This window comes from Balaenoptera ricei, chromosome 4, assembly GCF_028023285.1.
Source record: "Balaenoptera ricei isolate mBalRic1 chromosome 4, mBalRic1.hap2, whole genome shotgun sequence".
NCBI lineage: Eukaryota > Metazoa > Chordata > Mammalia > Artiodactyla > Balaenopteridae > Balaenoptera > Balaenoptera ricei.
Genome location: NC_082642.1, coordinates 93927411 through 93947406, shown reverse-complemented (window position 1 = coordinate 93947406; position 19996 = coordinate 93927411). Strand labels below are relative to the sequence as shown.

At 34.9% G+C, this 19996-nt stretch overlaps 2 protein-coding genes across 4 annotated transcripts in view; both read left to right on the top strand.

Annotated features, from left to right (window-relative positions):
- The window catches only part of EAF2 (ELL associated factor 2), a 56466-nt gene extending 44941 nt beyond the window's left edge, over nucleotides 1-11525 (top strand). The window contains exon 6 of one of the 2 annotated variants that reach the window (XM_059921007.1): nucleotides 11449-11525. In XM_059921007.1, the coding sequence (XP_059776990.1) occupies nucleotides 11449-11525 (77 nt within the window). Of the gene's footprint in view, nucleotides 1-5813; nucleotides 6239-11448 lie in introns of those variants that run through there. The other variant, XM_059921008.1, reaches the window with a different exon arrangement.
- Nucleotides 11393-19996, top strand: part of SLC15A2 (solute carrier family 15 member 2) — a 37182-nt gene continuing 28578 nt past the window's right edge. The window contains exons 1-3 of one of the 2 annotated variants that reach the window (XM_059920998.1): nucleotides 11393-11640; nucleotides 13475-13562; nucleotides 14166-14307. In XM_059920998.1, coding sequence (XP_059776981.1) covers nucleotides 11536-11640; nucleotides 13475-13562; nucleotides 14166-14307 — 335 coding nt within the window. In that variant the 5' untranslated portion in view covers nucleotides 11393-11535. The remainder of the gene's footprint in view (nucleotides 11641-13474; nucleotides 13563-14165; nucleotides 14308-19996) is intronic. The other variant, XM_059920997.1, reaches the window with a different exon arrangement.

Below are 19996 nucleotides of genomic sequence, written 5' to 3'. Positions count from 1 at the left end.
TTTGCAAATATTTTCTCCCATTCTGTAGGTTGTCTTTTTGTTTTGTTTATGGTTTCTTTTGCTGTGCAAAAGCTTGTAAGTTTGATTAGCTCCCATTTGTTTTTGTTTTTATTTCTATTGCTTGGGAGGCTGAACATGCCCGTTCTAACAGTAAATACGTAGAATCTTACAATCTAAAAATGAGAAGCAGGCATTCTTTTAAGAATATAAATAAAAACCATTTATGGAAATTACTTTCTACTAGGACAAATGAAATAACACATTTAAAAGAATTCATATTTTATTCATCATATCACATGACTATAAAACAATGAGAATATAAATAAATAACAAAAAATCGTTTAAAATACATGCTTAGAAACTTTGGAGCACATACCTAGTGATTTACACGTTAAAAGGAAATTACAATGAAATTATAAAATATTTATAATTAAGCAATATCAGAAATATCTCAACAATTTTGGGGTGCAACCAAAATGATAGAGGTAAATTTGTAGCCTCAAAATGTTCTTTTTTTAAAAAAATTGAAAATAAATGCGTGAAAGTTTCACCTTTAGGAACTAGAAGAACAATAAGATCTTAAAGCAGGAAAGAAAAGTGTTATAGATTAGAATTGAAATTAGTATAATAGATAGCAAAGAAACATTAGAGAATCAACAAGACTATAAGTTATTTCTTTGAAAACTTATAAGAAGACCAACCTGTAACTAGGGCTGATGAAGAAGAAAAGAGTAAAACATAGTATTAGGAATGAAAAAGTGGTTAAAATTATGGTATGTTTTTATTTTTTTAATTATGGAAACTTTACAAAAATTTTATCCCAGTAAATTTGGCATAAAAATGGATGATTTTCTAGGAAAAGAGTATAATTTACCAAATCTGACTCAAAAAGAAGTGGAAAGTCTGAAGAAACCATTAACAATTAACATCTCTTCCTCCTTCATCCTATCTCCATATCCCCAAGATGCTAGAAAATTGAAGATAATTTTACAGATGAATTTTAGCAGATCTTCAAGGAACAAACAATTCTTATCTTCTACAAACTGTTTCAGAGAATAGAAGAGTAGGGTAAGCAACCCAGTTCATTTATAATTCTAGAGTAATCTCAATATCAAAACTGAACAGGAACAAGACAAAAAGCATTATAGACCAATTTCACTTAAGAACATGGATGTAAAATTACTAAATAAGATATTAGCAAATTGAATAACCACTGTACTTAAAACAAGCAAGCTAAATCATGACCAAGTAAAGCTCATCACAGAAATGTAGGAAATGTTCAATATCTGGAATGATATCAATATAATTTACCACATTAACAGATTACAGGAATAAAGCCGTATGATCATTTCAACAAATTTGAATTTGACAACAGTCAGTATTTATTAATTTTAAAACTTTTACTGAAGATTGAATATAAGGGAATTTCCTTAACGTTATAAAAGTTAATCACAAAGAACAAAACTACTGCCAACATTATACTAGTAGAGACTCCAGAAGCATTTCCATTAAAGTCAGGAAGAAGACAAGGAGGACTAATATCATGATTTCTGTTCAACGTTGTACTGAAGGTTCTAGAAAATGTGGTAAAACAAGTAAAAGAAATGAAAATAAGAATCGGAAACAGGAAATAAAATGATCCTTATTTGTAGACAATGTAATTGTCTACATAGAAAATCCAAAGGAATCCACAAATATAGAAATAGTAAAAGAATTTAGAAATATTTTGGATGCAAAAATGATATGGAAAAATCAGCAGCAATCTTGTTATACAAGTAGTAACCACTTGGAATTTCTTTTAAAAAAATAGTGAATTTCTTTGCTTGATATATTTTATCCAAACTTTAAGTTTCCTACGAGGAAATAAACCCTTTTTTATTGTTACTGCAGTCATCCCATTTTCAACCTTAGCAGACTCAACACCCTCTTTTATAACATATATTTAAGTCCCCTTTACTATTCTGAAATGAATTTTATAGCTTAATATCATCTAGGTACATACATCTTTGAAAATAATTAATGTACTATTAAGACAAAATGAAAATAGTTTATAATAAAGTAATATATATTCTACTTTGTAAATGTTCAGGCCTGGTGAGACAACATAACAAAGTGCCATATGTTTGCACTTAGGTTTAATGAATATATTTGGAATTAAGGGAAGCAAGGCAATATTCAACTCATATGTCAATAATTTTTCTTTTTATTTATCTTGTTAAAATAAGGACTGGAAAGGTATATACATACATATTCATAGAACTGCGTACACAGATACGTTTTGAGGTGCTGTATTGCTGACCCAAAGCCAATGAGCAACATAGATATCACTGTGTTTTCAGAAACAATTGAAAAAAATCTTTGTAAAGGTCTCAAAATAAAAGTAAAGTCTTCTTTCAGTTTACATGATAGTTGCATCCTTGTAAATTTCAGAGAATTTTATATCTGTGCAAAAGGATACTTTTAGTTTATAAAAATGCAATTAGTTCTGACCTTAAAATTATAAACAGATCTCTCAAGTACATGAGTATCCCACTGGACTTTCAAAAGTTTTACAGAATGTAGAAGAGTTCTTTATTGTTTACGACTGGTCCTTGCATTACAAGACATTTAAGATTCCTAAGTTCCCTGTTCACTAAATGCCACTAGCAATCTGCAAATCCCTGGGACAAGCAACCCCTCACGTACATTTCTATAACATCTCCTAGGGGGCAGTATTGCTCTCATTGAGAAACATTGGTTTAGGTATCTGAATGCATTTGCTATGGGTATACTCTTTTTTCCAAGTCATAATTACCATTTTGATTGAAAACATATTTCCTTTACTAAGCATCTCATATTCAAAGGCTAATCTCATATCTTCAAAACTGAACATTTCAACCAACAGCATGGTAATGCTGTGCTTATAACCTCCGTAGTATGAAGTCTATTAAGAAAAACGGAACTCAGGACATTTGGGTTTGTATCACTTGAGAAACTCATTTTACAGGCATCACATCAAGATAAACATTCTTATGCCATACAATAGTTGTGTAATAAGTAGAAACTTAAGCCTTGAACATAAGAAAATGGTCATGTGAACCAGATGCACAAATGAAGCTTTAGCAGGTTTCTTTATCAAGTGACGTAATTAGTTCTGGAGTTCATGCAGTGGACTGAGGTATCTTACAGCAGCTTATATATGGCCTAAAAAGTACTCATCTTAAATTGGATATTAACTTCAAAATATGCCAGCTTTTGTTGATTGTGGAGTAGTTTAAAAATACAAGAGTTTGGGGCTTCCCTGGTGGCGCAGTGGTTGAGAATCTGCCTGCTAATGCAGGGGACACGGGTTCGCGCCCTGGTCTGGGAAGATCCCACATGCCACGGAGCAACTAGGCCCGTGAGCCACAACTACTGAGCCTGCGCGTCTGGAGCCTGTGCTCCGCAACAAAAGAGGCCACAATAGTGAGAGGCCCGCGCACCGCGATGAAGAGTAGCCCCCGCTTGCCGCAACTACAAGAAGCCCTAGCACAGAAACGAAGACCCAACATAGTAATCAATCAATCAATAAATAAATCTTTAAAAAAAAAAAAAATACAAGAGTTTGTTAACCATTGTAATTTACCACCCAAAAGATTTATCCAATCCTATAGCTTCAAATAAACCCCCTGTAATCAATAACTCCCAAATCTTTTGCGGCTGTAGCCTCTACCCTGAGCTTCAGACTTGTATATCCAATTGCCTATACCATATATACTTGAATATTTACTAGGTATTTCAAATGTACCTTGTTAAAAATTGAACTTGTGATTTTTTTTTACACAGTCTTGTTCCTCTGGCTTTTCTCATCTCAGTAAATGATACCACCATTTATCCAGTTGTTTAGACCAGAAATCTTGGGGGTCATCCTTCACTTTTCTCTTTCTCTCATGCACTAAGTCCAGTACTGTTGATAGTCCTGTAAGCACTATCTTCAAAGCAAATTATAAATCTGACCACTTAGCACCACCTTCACCTGAACCACCTGAGTCTAAGCCAATATTACTTCTTTTTTCCCCAGTTTTATTGAGATATAATTAACATACAGCACTGTATAATTTTAAAGTATACAACTGTTTAACTACATACATCCTGAAATGATTACCACTATAGGTTTAGTGACTATCCATCATCTCATATACATAAAACATTAAAGAAATAGGAAAAAATTTTTTTCCTTGCAACAAGAACTCTTAGAATTTACTCTCTTAACAACTTTCATATATAACATACAACAGTGTTAATTATTTTTATCATGTTATACATTACATCCCTAGTATTTATCTTATAGCTGGAAGTTTGTACCTTTTGACTGCCTTTTATCTAATTTCCCCTCCCCCCAACCCCCCACTCATGGTAGCCACAGATCTGATCTTTTTCTCTGAGTTTGTTTGTTTTTGAAGTATAATTGACCTACAACACTATGTTAGTTCTTGGTACACAGCATAGTGATTTGATATTTCTATACATTTCAAAGCAATTACCATAAGTCTAGTTGCCATCTGTCACCATACAAAGATACTACATAGTTACTGACTATACTCCCCACAATGTACATTTCATACTTGTCACTATTTTATAACTGAAAGTTTGTACCTCATCTATTTCTCTCCTCACCCTATCCACCTCCCCTCTGGCACCTGTTTGTTCCCTGTATTTGTCACTCTGTTCCTTTTTATATGTTCATTTGTTTTGTTTTTTAGATTCCACATATAAGTGAAGTCATACAATATTTGTCTTTCTCAAAGCTGATATATCTGACATGAGAAACTGCATAGACTCATAACTGTTCTCCCTGATTCCATGTTTCCTCCACACCATTATAGTCTATTCACTGATATACAATAGTGTTCAAGTCAGTTGCCTGTTTAAAATTTTCCAGTGAATTGAATTCCCATTACATTTCAAACAAAATCTAAAGTTTTTTCCATGATCTACACACCATGGTCTTCTGGATATCTTTCTGACCTATTTCCCTACATTCTCTTCCTCATTCATTCCACTCCAGCCACAGGGGTGTTTTTGCTGTCAGAGAACACAAGAAGCATGCTTCTGCCTTGGGGCATTTGTATTTGCTTTTTCCTGAGCCTGGACATTTTCCCCCACCTCTGTATTTTCATTACTCTCTCTCTACATTTGGATCTCTGTTCTAATGTCCCACCTTGAGGAGGCATTCCTAACTACCCTATTTAAAATAGCATCTCTCACCAATCTCCCCAGACCTATCTAAATAATGTAATATTTATCCCTACTTAGGATAAATATTACATTATATATTTGTTTATTGTCTGTCTCCCCCACTGGAATGTAAGTTCCATGACTGTAAGAACATGGATGAATTACAAAAGAATCAATGATGAGGTACTCTTTAACATATACTACTTAATGACTTTGACTGAATTTGAAGTAAAAAATTATACATTTTTTCACTCTTCAAAATAGTCTGATCTTCTGAACCACATTTTCTCCTCATTTCCTGATGTAATTAAATCAGTGATATAAAAGAAGGGTGATGTTGGTATGTGAAAGAAGACTAAAATATCAATAGATGCCAAGTGACACTAAAACTGCTGAAGATTGGTGGTTTATTTTTTCTTTACAGGTAATAGTAATTCTTTGAGTTGCTACTGATGTGACTAATAATCAGATTGCTTATCCTATAATTTAAAGACATAATGATGGCTAAACAGGATCACCTTGGGGTTATATTTTGTAAAACATCTATGTTATCCAAAAATATTAAATATTAAAATATTAAATATTCAATTACTACAGTTTTCCTTTTTTTATTTTAGGAAATGATTTGCAGCTGAGTGAATCAGGAAGTGACAGTGATGACTGAAGAAATATTCAGCTATAAGTATAAAGTTTATAAGACATGTGACAATTTATTTTATATTAGGAATAAAAATTCCCAAGACTGAGGAAAATGTATCTTAACTTTGATGATAAGAGAAATTTAATCTGATTCAGAATTTTCAGTTGATGTTACATTTTTTACCTTTTATGGGTACCAGCATTTTCATGTGTTTTCATTTAATCTTAACAAAACTCCTAGGAAGTTTTACAGATGCGAAAACAAACTTCAGAGGTTAGGTTACTTGCCCACATATTGTTAACAAGTGGCAGATCAGGTGTTCTGAAGTTCAGGTTCAGTGGTCTGTTTTACCACACTGCTGTTTTCAATTGTGAATGGCAAAACTGTTGATTTATAATAAATGTCCTGGTTTTAATTACATCTCTGAGCCTTTCTATCTGATATTCCTTAAATTTTGGTTGAAAATTAAGCTAAAATTTAGGGTAAAGGTGAAGCTAAGTAATTGTTTTAATGAAACAATTGTTCTCTTATCTCTCACACATTTTATCATGTTCTCTTATCTCTTTGATACTTTTTAATCATTTTCTTATTTTGCTTTTGAGAGTAAAAATAAGCATTTATGTTAATGAGATAAATAATTAATATTTATACCTATAACATTTTTGAATTTGGGGGAAATGATAAATATTATAGTTGAGAGTCACTAACCAGCAGCAAGTTTTTTTTTTTAAATTAATAAACTTTATTTTTAAGAGCAGTTTTAGTTTCACAGCAAAGTTGAGCAGAAAGTACAGAGAATTCTCATATACTCCCTGTTCCCACACATGCACAACCTCCCCAACTATGAACATCCTGCCCAGAGTGGTACCTTTTTTTTTTGTATAATTGATGAACCTACATTCACACACCATCACCCAAAGTCCATAGTTCACATTAGAGTTCACTCTTTGTGTTGTATGTTCTATGGGTGTTAACAAATGTACAATGACATTTATCTACCACTGTAGTATCATATAGGATAGTTTCACTGCCGTAAAAATCCTGTGCTCTGCCAATTCATTCCTCCACACCCCAACCCCTGGTAATCAGTGATCTTTTTACTGTCTCCTTAGTTTTGCCTTTTCCAGAATATCTTATAATTGAAATCATACATTACGCATCCTTTTCAGATTGGCTTCTTTTACCTAGTAATATGCACTTAAGTTTCCTCCATGTCTTTTGCATGTCTTGATAGTTCATTTCTTTTTAGCACTGAATAATATTATTACATTGTTTGGATGTACCATAGTTTATTTATCCACTAACTGATGATAATATAAGCGCGAAAGTAAGTTGGCTACAAAGGAACAAAAATCAGTGGGCTTTGAACTATTCCATAACACTACACTAAAACTCTAAAGTTAGTAAAGCTGCGTCAGCACAAGGTATGAGTGTGACCTATGAATTATGTATTCATCAAATATCATCTACAGTTCGGCAAGAAGGCATTCTTAGACATGTCAGAATTCAGGAATTATATCATTCACATATCATTAATGTAATAATTACTTTAGTAATTTCCAGTTTATTAAGAGATGAATCAAAATTACCAACTCAAGAATGGGAAAAATATTATAAAAATATATTCTAAAAAGGTTGAAACCTTCTTCAAAGGGACTGACTCAATTCGTAGGAGTAGTATAATATATAATATATATTATTATATTGGGTTGGCTAAAAAATTCATTTGGGTTTTTCCGTAAGATGGTATGGAAAAACCTTAAAGAACTTTTTGGCCAACCCAATATTTATTATAAGTAAATATTTATTACAAATATATATAATCTTACCTGGGTGGTGGTTGTGTGAGTTACACATATGTAAAAAATAGTGGAGTTTTACACTTAAGATTTGTGCCTTTTAAGTTACGTTTAATTTTTAAAGTCCATAAACAAAATCAGTAGAAAAAATATTTGCAACATAGAGGGTAGCAGAGCTTTAATATAAATGATATAAAGGTAGATCTTACAAACTTACAAGAAGGGGACAAACAACTCAATAGAAAAAAGGGAATGAATCTGCAGTTCTGAAAATTATAAAAACATTTTTGTCACAGCTATCTCACTTCTAGAAATTCATTCTACAGATACATTTGACTTATTTGCAAGGTTATTATTACAGTATTATTTATAATTGCAAAAGACTTAAAAAATCTGAATGTGAACCTTTATTTATTGATTTTTGAAGTGATTTATATAGTCTGGACACAAATTCTTTGACAATATATGTAATATGAGTATTTTCTCCCACTTTGTGAGTTGTCTTTTTACTCTTAATGGTATCTTTTGGTGAACAAAGAAGTTATTGATTTTAATACTGTCCCATACATCAATTCTTTTTCTTTTATGGTTACCATATTTTATGTCTTATTTAAGAAATCTTGGCTTATCCACAGTCGTAAAGATGCTCTCTTATGTTTTCCTCTAAAAGCTTTAATTTTTTAAACTTTGACAGTTAGATCTGTAATCTATATTGAATTGGTTTTTATGCATGGTGTAAGATATATTTACACCATGCATAAAAACATGGGTAAACGTATTTTTTTCCATATGAGTATCTAGATGGTGTTTTTTTAGTTGAAAACACCATCATTTCCCCCACTGCACTGCAGTGTCACATTTGTCATAACTGATGCCTCAGTATATGTGTGGGTCTTTTTCTGAACTCTGTTCTGTTGCATTGGTTGCCTTATCTATCTTTGTGTCTGTTCCACTCTGTTATAATTACTGTAGCTTTATAATAGGTCTCCTACTGGTTAGTGCAAATCCTCCACTATTGTTCTTCAAGATTGCCTTTGCTATTCTTCGCTTTTTGTATCTCTATATGAATTTTAAAAATCAACTTGTCATTTTCTACACTCACAAAACCTGTTGGATTTTGTGTTGCAACTATAGATTGATTTGGGGATTACTGACATTTTTGCTGAGTCTTCCAAATCATGAGCATGGTATGTCTGTCCATTTATTTAGATCTTTAATTTCTTTCAATAATGTTTTAGAGTGGTTAGTATTGACGTCTTAGACATCTTTCAATAGATTTATTCCTAGGTATTTTTTATGCTATTAGAGCTGGTATAATGTTTTAAATTCCCTTTTCTCTTTGTTTTTGCTGATATTTAAATACAATTTATTTCTATATGATGATTTTGTATTCATACACCTTGCTAAACACATGTTCCCTTTTAATTTCATATTTGCCTCTTCTCTCTGACTATATTAGTATCTGTCATTTTCAGCCTCCTTTCTGTACATGATTGTAAAATATCACTCTCTTCTGTTATAATCACTGAGGTCACAAATATTTTTTACTCTTATCACTGATATTTTAGATTCTTTCACTCTATTTTTTTTTATCTTTCAAGAGTTTGTACTCATTTCTATTCAGGAGTTGCTTTTCTGTTTGATCTTTTCCCTTTTATCCTTCTATCTGATTTCAACTTAGCAAAAATGATGGTGTACAAGAGGCATCTTGATAAGATAGAAAAGGTTCTAGAATAGGTCTTGGAGGCTGGGAGGCTCTTCTGTAATATTCTTCAGGCTAGACTAGGGAAAGGATTTCAAACCAGTATTCACCAAATCCCTATTATAAGAATTACCAGAGATGCTTATTAAAAATACAAGTTCTTAGATACCTACTTAGATCTATTGAATAAGACTTTTCAAAGCAAAGGCCTGTTAATTGTGTGTGGTGTGTGTGTGAATTGCTGTGGAAATTTGTAGTTATAGGTATATATACAAATATAAATATATATGTAAATATATATATCCTTAAGTGATTTTTAGCATCTGGGAAGTTTAGTTTATGTAGGACAAGATTAAGATTCCTTTCATCTCTGATACTATTCGATTTTATAAATGCTAGCATTGTATTGCCATAATCAAAAGAAGAATTTCACTTAAACAAACGAGTATCAGAGAACCAATGCCAATACTCTAAAGTCTGGTATTTAGGGCACCTATAAGCACAAATGAATTGGTGCCTTGCCTACCGGTGCTATTCCATCTGCTCTGAGAGATCAAATGCTATTCCAGAGGTACAAGGCCAGAGCAGGGGGAGCCAGTGATATAATTAGATCTTAAAAGCATCTGTGCCCCTAGTGGTTAACTTGACTAGTAAGTTTTGACTGTTCATTTGTTTTGTATCCAGAGTCATTAACCAAACTAGGTCAGAAAGGGCAGTACTTCCTGAAAGAATAACTGTAGCTTAATCATTAATGTCACAAACAGAAATGAATTGGACCCTTCTTTGGGTAAAGGTTGGTGGAAGAGAAGCAGGAGGAGGAGTGAATAGAAGCTGGGAAAACATGGTCAAAGTCTAAGATGGAGTTTAGGGAGGAAAGGGTAGAGTTTCTCCTGGTCTTATTTGTCAATAACTCAAATAGGTAATGTTAGAATTTTATGAGGGATAGAGTCATAGGTTCTCATATTCTAAAATAAAATAATTCATTCTTCTGTTTCCTGACTTCTTTTTTCGTTTAGTCCTCATTTTTCTTATTGCTCTCTAGCCATTCTTTTCCTTTTTCTTTTGATTGATAGCTAGATGGGCACCGTACTCTCTTGTTCTTTTACCTCTTTAACTTAGCAAAAATAATACTGTCTAAAATGTATCTATCATTGTCATCTCTGTTCTTGTTCCTCCTCTGATAAGAACTAAATATTATATTCTGGAGTCATTTGGGAGTCCATTCACTGAAAATTAAGAAATATAATGTTTATAATGGTTCCTAGAAAATAACTGGCTCATAATTTTTACACAAATTAAATTTTATTTACTAGTGAAATGATGGATTCATTTTGAAGTGAAAAAAATGAAAACACAGAGAATGAATTTAGCAAAGGAGAAGAATGATTCCCAAATGTACATCACCAACCCTTTCCTTTTGTTTTCTTCAGCTCCACCTCTTTAATTGCTTATAAGACATTTCTAGTTGAACTTTATTATGCTGAAAACCAAAAATCAACATTTTTTGTATCTCTCCAAATTCTGTTTGGAGATAACTTTCCCTCTTCGATGCATTTCATTTCCCCTACATTGCTATGTTTTTATTTCCATAGTTTCCATTCCTAAGTAATGACCACAGGCATTACTGATACTAATCTGTAGTGGCATAGTGAAAATTCCAGCTCTGCCACTTACTGGCCACATGACTTTGGACAAATTACATAACCTCTTGAGACATTAGTTCCTATAAAATGGGGATAGTAGTAAGAATTAGAACATGTAGATATAATATATATGTGTGTGTGTGTATGTGTGTATAAACCTTCCCCACAATAGGTGTGCAATAAATGGTAGCTATTATTACCCTGAAATCGATCTCAAAATCTACTCTAGGCTATGCTCCAGGCATTGTGTTAACTAATTTTCACTCATTTGAAATTTTCCAGCATTATACTGTCTCATCCCATGATGTGTTATTCTCACTTCCCTGTGACATAAACATTCTTTTGAACTAGTCTCTGAGACCCAATCCTTTCTTTTTCTATAGCTGTCTGCTTTGCAGGCAGCTGCTGATGCCTGACACCCACAGGGTTAAACCTAGTTGCTGAAGCCACCCCCTCTTCCCCTCCCAGTCCCCCTTTTCACAGTAGCCTGGCAGCTGTCCCAACTGCCTACCGAAGCCAAATGCTTGAAGAGAGAGAGAGAGTAAGGAGCCAGCCATGAATCTCTTCCAGAAAAATGAGTTCAAGGAAACTCCTTTTTTACCTGTCTCCCCTGAAGAGGTACCACCTCGACCACCCAGCTTTCCAAAGAAGCCATCTCCGGTGAGTCCTCAGATTCGGTTCTGTCTCTGGTAGGAACAGACTTACTCTTTTGGTTCTCCTCCTTGGCCCCTGGAGCTTCATGCTGAGCTGTGTTAGAGTATTAAAAACTATTCTCTCTTGGAGTTAGAATTAACCTGTAAACCAAACCTAAACAGAAGTTTCCTTTAACTTAAGAGAGGAAGCAGCAGGAAGAGGTAGTCAGAGTTCTTCAGTTGGTATCCAGGACTTGGCTGTATTTCATTGTATATTCTGAGTTTCTCTGGGGTGCAAAAAAAGTAATTTGAATGTCCAGGGAAACTTGGCAAGTACTCCTTTCTGGAGAACTGTGTGTGATTGTTTTCTTCACCAAAAAAAATCTCAGCCCTTAGTTTCCCCTGTGCACAGAATCTATGCTGACCACCAAGAGAAGTTTTAGAACAGATCTAGTCTCTGTTACTGTGTTCCAGTTTACAGTGGGAGAAAGGACAGAGAAACAAGGAAGTAATAATGTTTTACTTTATACACTTGTTAAAGCACTTCCCAATTCTTATTCAATCCTCATATCAAAATCCTGTAAATGGAGAGGATATAGACATACTAGCCAGTATTTACTGAATTCTTACTACAGGCAAAGAGGTAGCTGTAGTAGTATTCTAGAGGTGGTAGTTTCTTTGGAATAACAAAACTGAAGTATAAAGCCAAGTGTAGTGACATGGCCTGGATCAGTATGTTAACACAGCCAGTGACAGTGTTACATAGCTAGTAGAAATGTGTTAACTAAACTTCAGGTTGCATGATTCTCGAGCTGTGAGCTGGGAAGGTAATAAGACTAATTCATATTGTCTTTCAAGCAAGTTTTTATCATACGTTAATGTATGTTAATATTTTGGAGGGTTGTTTTTATATATCCATGTGGATAAAAGAATGAATACATTAATTTATTTAGTTATACGTTTTCTGGTCCCAAAGAATATGAGGCTGCTTACAAAGATGTATGTACATCTTATGAATAAGAAAAGGCAATAAAAATCTCATGATAAGATTCGATTGAACCAAGGACACATATCTCCATCCCCCTCTCATATTGGCTGGGCTATCATAATGAGTAGGGATTTGAAATAAAGCATGATGTTCCTTTTATTCTGACTGATACAGTGCATGAAATAGCGTAGTCCTTTTAATGCCCAAAAGGATTAGCATGAAAATGTTATAGAATCTCTCTTTCATAGAAAGAATGGACACTTAATTTGACAAGATTTAAGAACTCTCTGCCCAAGGTCAAGGTGATCAATCATCTTACCTTTAAGAATCTGTACTGGGCTCTGTGCCTGGCTTCAGTAGCCACTGAATGGGAAGCCTTCATATTGCTAGGATTTCTCCCAGCACAGTGAATGGGGCAAGTGGGAACAGAAAGGTTAATCCGCACAGTGGAGCTAAGCAGGATACTGACATCTGAGTGTGACTGCCTGGACATCAAGTGCTCCAGAGGCCAACCCTTTGTTCTGTTCCTGAAAATAAGTATGATTATTCTCCTACCCAGAGCCCCAGGCTTTTCATTTAGTACCTGTGGGAAGATGAACAGGTCCTGGTGTCTAGTATCAAGGAATGCCTGAGCAGTTTCATGTTAAATGAATTAAGGAACAAAGTAATATTCAGAATGGCTTCTCACTGCTAAATCAGCAATGCAAGCACTTTTAATGTGATACTGGCTGTTTCATGAAGAGCAGGGGCCATTGTTTCACATGACCCATCATGGCAACCTAAAATAAATGATTTTTTTCTGTTGTGGAACAATCTAATGGTTTAAACAGGGAAATATAGTTCACGCTTGAACCATTGCCTTTTTGTTTCTTAGAAAATCTGTGGCTCCAACTATCCACTGAGTATTGTCTTCATTGTGGTGAATGAATTCTGTGAGCGCTTTTCCTATTATGGCATGAAAGGTAATTTTGTGTCCCCGAGTCCTACTCTTCTCCACTCACTCTCACCCCATGTTTGTAACAGCCTGTCTCATATGCACTTATTTCCCTTATCTACTCTTTCTGCCTTCATCCAATTGGTCCTTTCCTTTGGGGAAGACTTCCAAAAAATGCCTCATGGGATTTCACCTACTAACTCATACAGGCCAAGAACAGAAAGGCCAAGTGGAAATCAGAACACAGCCTATGAGAATATAGGTGGAAAAACTCTCATCATCGACATTCCATTCTTCATTTCTGTTCCTCAGGTCTATGGATTATATCATTGCTGGGAAGGAGAAGGAAGGGATATTAGAAACCCCATGTTATCTTTTGGATTGGCCTAAATGATGCTGTGTACACATAGACTGAAGGGAGGAGTATTGCATTTGTATACTAAGCATAGCCCCATTCACTCCCACAACTCCAAGGGGCCCTGCTTCTACTGCCCAGCAATCACCCCTCATCACTTCACTGATAGGAGTGTTGAAGGTCAAGATCAACTTCAAAGACCATATCAAATGTTCTTCTGCTCCATAAATCATTTTAATGCATCTATTTTGTTTTGTCTCTCTTTTTTTGCTTCAGCTGTGCTGACCCTGTATTTCCTGTATTTCCTGCACTGGAGTGAAGACACTTCCACATCTGTATACCATGCCTTCAGCAGCCTCTGTTATTTCACTCCCATCCTGGGAGCAGCCATTGCTGACTCATGGTTGGGAAAATTCAAGTAAGGATGATGGGAGGTCACAGTCCAAGAAGCTGCACATATTAATTGTGCAGAGACTATCACTTCTAGCCTCTTGCATCCAAGCAAGAACATACTTATGTCATCCATGACAAATAAGAATCTCTCTCAGACTGACAATACAGAAAGGTTTTGTCTCTTCATTATCAGTTTTTCCAGTATTTTTATACCCTTTTCAGTCAGCAGGGTTTTTTTCTTTTATCTAATTTTAATCTTCCATTCTGTAATGTAAGACTAGTTCTTGTTCTGATCTCAGGTGATAGAGATTGCTACCCACAAGAAAATTTATAATTCAATGTAGTTATTTAATATGCTATCCATCTCTTCTCTAGATTGAGTCATCCCAACACTTTTACTATCTTCTTATGAATCCCTCTTTTTAGCTCTTTTACCATCTCTGCTTCTCTTCTCTAACCTCCTTCTGTAGTTTCTTTCTTAAGAATATAATATCTTCATGAGTTAGAGTAATGGTCTATTCAGTTCAGTATCTTTTAAGTCCCTGAAAATAGCACCAAGAGATATGTTTGGGATAGTGTTATTTTTGTCCCCTATAACATCATCCTCATGGGCTAGAGATGGCTCTTAGATATCCATCACTCAGGTATTTTCTGTGGACTTGTCATCTATGGAATTGTCTAAATTAGCATTTCTCAAAGTGCATTCTGTTGAAAATTGGTTGTATAGGATCTAATGAATGTTATGTGGGAACATAAAGCTCTCATAGTCAAATAAGTTTGGAAAATGCTAGGCTGAATAAAGCTAAAAAGGTATCTTTACTGCATGACTTCTTACAGCCTTTAACATGTGAATTCATACTATAAAATATCCAAGAGGAGGTTATGGTATGTAGTATTTTCCAAACTTATTTAACCATGGAATATTTTTTCAGGATTCCTTGTGGATCTAGTGTTCCAAGGAATCCTCTTTAGTAAACATTGGTTTCTATCTCACTTTGGCCTAGATATATTCATTCTCCTAAAGTTTTTAATCAGCACCCAGTATAGCGCTACAACCACAACTTAGTGCTAAACACAGTTTCTTGCCTTGGGAAAGGTATGGCAGGTGGCTGAGATCTATGTTTGCTCCTTATGTAGTAGTAGTTACCGAGTCCATCCAGATAGAGGGTTGGCACTATGTGCAGAAAGAAAGTATAAACCATGGTATATAGTCTTCATTCAGTTATAGAATAAAAGACTCACACATATCACGTAGTAATTTTATTTATTTTTAAAATGACTTCCTTTAAGATTGAAAAAGTATAGATCCGAGATTTGGTAAGCAATAGCTTCCTGACTATTTCAGAGGAAATTTAGCACCCTCCACTTGTGCCCTCAATCTCAATCCTCAATCCTTTTTAAAATTTTTTTGAATTTATTTTTATTGAGGTATAACTTACATAAAGTACACAAATCCAAAAGTCTTAAATGTACAGCTGGATGAATTTTTACAGATGTATCACCGTCACCTAGATCACTCTCCTTGGTGTCTTTGTACCCTCAATACCTCCGTCTCTTGCCTTCAAATTCTTCCTCAGAGACACTCTTGTCCTGTACCTAGAAGCAAGGGCAAATATGAGACCTTTAAACAAACAAAATTATTGTTAACCTTTCTTTTTCTATCTTCTTTGTCTTATTACCACTACCTTCAGATTTTTAAAAGAATCATTTATTATTTGTTGCCTTCCTTTCTCACTCTTCATTATCGCTCCTTAGGGTAGAGTAATGTAATGCAGTGCAGTAGAATCCAATTAGATTCAACTTAAGCTGATTGAGTTTAATTCAGTAAATGTTTATTGAGCAACTTCTATTTGTCCAAAGAACCATGAGGGATAAAAAGATGAATAAGACATAATACCTGCTTCATGTTGTTCATATTCAACTAGCTTTAATACAAAGCAGATTACGGTAAGTGAAATAATATATAGTATGTCATCTTTTTATCCTATTGAAATTCTTCTCTCTAAGATCACTGGTAATGATCTCTTTGTTATCAAACCCAGTGGTCTTTTCTAAATTCTTATTCACTTTGAACGTGTTTTAACATTTTAGTCTGTTATCACTCCTAAATTCTTGAAACTTCCTGGGCTTCTCTAACACTGTATTTTCTGGTTCTTTTACTTTTTTGGATTCTTCCTCATTTGGCTTTTCTTTTGCTTTTTGTTTACTTTACTCTTTCCTGAATGTAGGCATTTCCCCAGTGTATACCTTTTACCCTCTTCCCTTTCTCCAGATTCTCCTTCAGCAAGCTCTGCAGTGTCCATTTTACCTATATGCTAATGGCTCCTCAAACTCTGTAATCTTAACCTGTCACTCAAGCGCCCTTATGCATTATAACTACACATTAGCATTCATCTCCTGGATATTCCACCTTATCCTCTCTCCTAGCTTTCCTATACTCCCACATCCAATCAGTTTTCAAATTCTGCCAATTCTATTTCTATAATCTCTGTCACTTTCTCCCTCTTCAACACTGTATCCCACGGCCATCAATCACCACTACTCTAGTTTTGGTTTTCATTAGCCTCTAAATTGGGCTATTGAAATGGACATGTATGATGTTTTCATTGCTTCCCATATCTTTTGTTCACAATTGAGTCTATGCACTACTGTCAAATTAATCTTCCTAAAAGAAATCTCTGTTCATATTACTACTCTGCTCAAAAATTTCTGCTAACACTCTGTCTACTAATCTCATCCAATTTACCTTTCTGCTCTTATTGTCATACTCCCTTTCAAAAATGTACACTAGAGAAAAACCAAATACTAATATTTACCTAATGATAACCAGGGACATTTCTTTTCCATGTCTGTTTGCATAGTTTCTACTTCATGGAATCTCCTTCCTCCCCAGCCTTCTATGTCCAAACCCTTTAAGGCTCAGTTCTAATTCCACCTATGCAATGGAGTATTCTCTGCCCCTCACCTTTCACCACTAGCCAGAAGTAATCTAAAGTTCTCTAAACTCCTTATTTTTTACCCTCATGTGACATTTACCAAACTCTGTCTTATCATAACTATTGTATATGAATCTAATACCTTCTTCAGACACTTAGAAGACAAAGTCTCATTTATATTTTTATCCACAGCACCTAGAACAGTGCCTGGTACATAACAGGCCCACAGCAAGTGTTTCAATTAATAAATTTATTCACCCTCAGATACTCAAATGTAGGCACAAGACTGAGGTAGGTGTGGGCAGGTGTGAAGATGACTTATTTTGTTGTGGGTATTGTGGTTGCTTTTTTTTTTTTTTAATCTCTACTTCAGCTACTTTTTAAAAATAAATTTATTTATTTATTTATTTATTTATTTATTTTTTCTGCTTAAAACCAGATTCATTTATTATACCACAATTCTGTAAGTGAGAAGTTGGAGCCAGTCAGTTGGCTCACAGGTCTGGGTGTCTCCTAGGTTGGACTCTGGGGAATAATCTACCACCAGCCTCATTCGTTGTTGGCTGAATTCATTTCCTTGTCATTGTAGGTGCTTATTTTCTTGCCATCTTTCAGGTGGAGGTGTCCCCTTTCCTTGACACGTGGTTCTTTCCATATTCAGGCTATCAGTATGGCGTATCAAACCCTTCTCGAACTTTGAATCTCTTCCCCTTCTGTTACCAGAGAAAAGTCTCTGCTTTTAAGGGCTCATATGATTAGATCAGGCTCATCTAGTTAGTCTCCCTATCTTACTGTCAATTGTGTCATATAATATAACATAATTAAAGAAGTGACATCTCATTATAGTTATAGGTTCCAGGGATTAGGGTGAGACATCACTGGTGGGGGGGTGTGGATTTCAGCAATTCTGCCTGGCACCATGGCATACGACAATAAGGGGTAGTGACAAAGAGCATTCTTATGTCAACATCTGCTTTGTGCCTCAAGAGTAATAGCCTTGATTACCTTTGACACTTGATAATAATAAAAGAAATATTTTAAAATAATATGGAAATTTTTATTTGATGACAACATTTTAAATTAATTCCTGAAATAGAAGAACACTGACATTTGTGAAAATATGAGAAAAGTTCTGTCCGTTTGTAGTAAAGAAAATATTTCCTCTTTTTGAACAAAGATGATTTTTTGAAGCTCTATAAAAAAAGAAATAGGATTATAAAAATATCTAAGTCCCAAGGTTCCAATAGATTCTGCTAGGTGTGTGACTTTCTGGAGAGTTTCCTTTTTCCTAAGGAAGGAGCTATTTGAGCATCGTGTACCTTTCTACCATTAATTCTCTTGGAGCACGAAATTACCGCCTCTGTGTATCCTCTGCACTGCATCCAGAGCAACCACACTCACATACTAAGGTAGCAGGCCCAGCATTTATCTATAAATTTAGAGCCTTTCGTACTGTGAAAACATCATGGACTAATAAAAAACATCTAGGAATTGTTATGAGTTGCCTGAGATACTTTCCCCATAAATTTTTAAATTATTACTTAATTTTGATATTTCTTTCTTTGGAAATAGATTCTCTGTTGATTTTATAAGAAACCATAAATTCTTAAGGAGTGATCAGTCAACTATTAGCTTTGCACTATTTCAAGCAAATGACAATATTACGTGATAATAAAGTAGTGAACTTCTTAAATTAGACATGTGCATTAAAACAAACCCTTCCTGGTTGGAAACCCAAGTGACTGTCATTAACCACTTTAGTATCACAGCAGGCTACACAAATTATTATTACATTTAATTAGCATTCTGACAAGTTGAGGAATTCTTTACCTGCATTCAGATTACACACAGAAAGTGATCTGAAAGCATTTCCTGCCTTGAAAGCACCAAAGCAAATCAAAGAAATCAGCTCCAATCTTATCTTTATCTTGACTGTGTTGGGTCTTCGTTGCTGTGTGCGGGCTTTCTCTAGTTGCGGCGAGCGGGGGCTACTCTTCGTTGCGGTGCGCGGGCTTCTCATTGCAGTGGCTCTCTTGTTGCGGAGCACGGGCTCTAGGTGCATGGGCTTCAGTAGTTGAGGCACACGGGCTCAGTAGTTGTGGTGCACAGGCTTAGTTGCTCTGTGACATGTGGGATCTTCCCGGACCAGGGCTCGAACCCGTGTCCCCCTGCACTGGCAGGCTGATTCTTAACCATTTCGCCACCAGGGAAGCCCTGTGGTTGCTTTTTAAATAACAAAACTCTTTGGGGGATGAATTGGTATCTCTTTCTGAGAGAAAGTGAGTTGGAGAAAACATGAGTAACTTGTTCTGTTGGGGTGTGTGTGAGCTCACGTGTACAAAAACAATGATGACAGCAACATAAGAATATAAGTATTTAAAACTCCTCTCCTTTTCTTCAGATGTTATCTTCAGGATGAAAAACATCCTATAACATTAGAAACATCTGAATTTAGTAAACAACTTCTATTAAAAGTGCTTCCTCTGTTTGCAGTCCCAGAATCATAGCTTTGTTAAGAGAAAATGGGTACCCAGGGTCCCTGACTCTTGTATAAGGAACTCCCTATGTCAGGAAAGAGGTGAACCTTCCTTCAGGGCTACACACAGGAAAGAGTAGCCAGTGGATACACAATGGAAAAGAAAATTTTTAAGCATGGACACTGGCTTTTTATGATTTCTATAAACATCTACTGAGAGGGTTAATTACATGCTCAGATGCAATTTTTGATACCTAGTTGCTTTTAAGACAGAATAGCATTTTTAGTCATAGTCCCTAGTG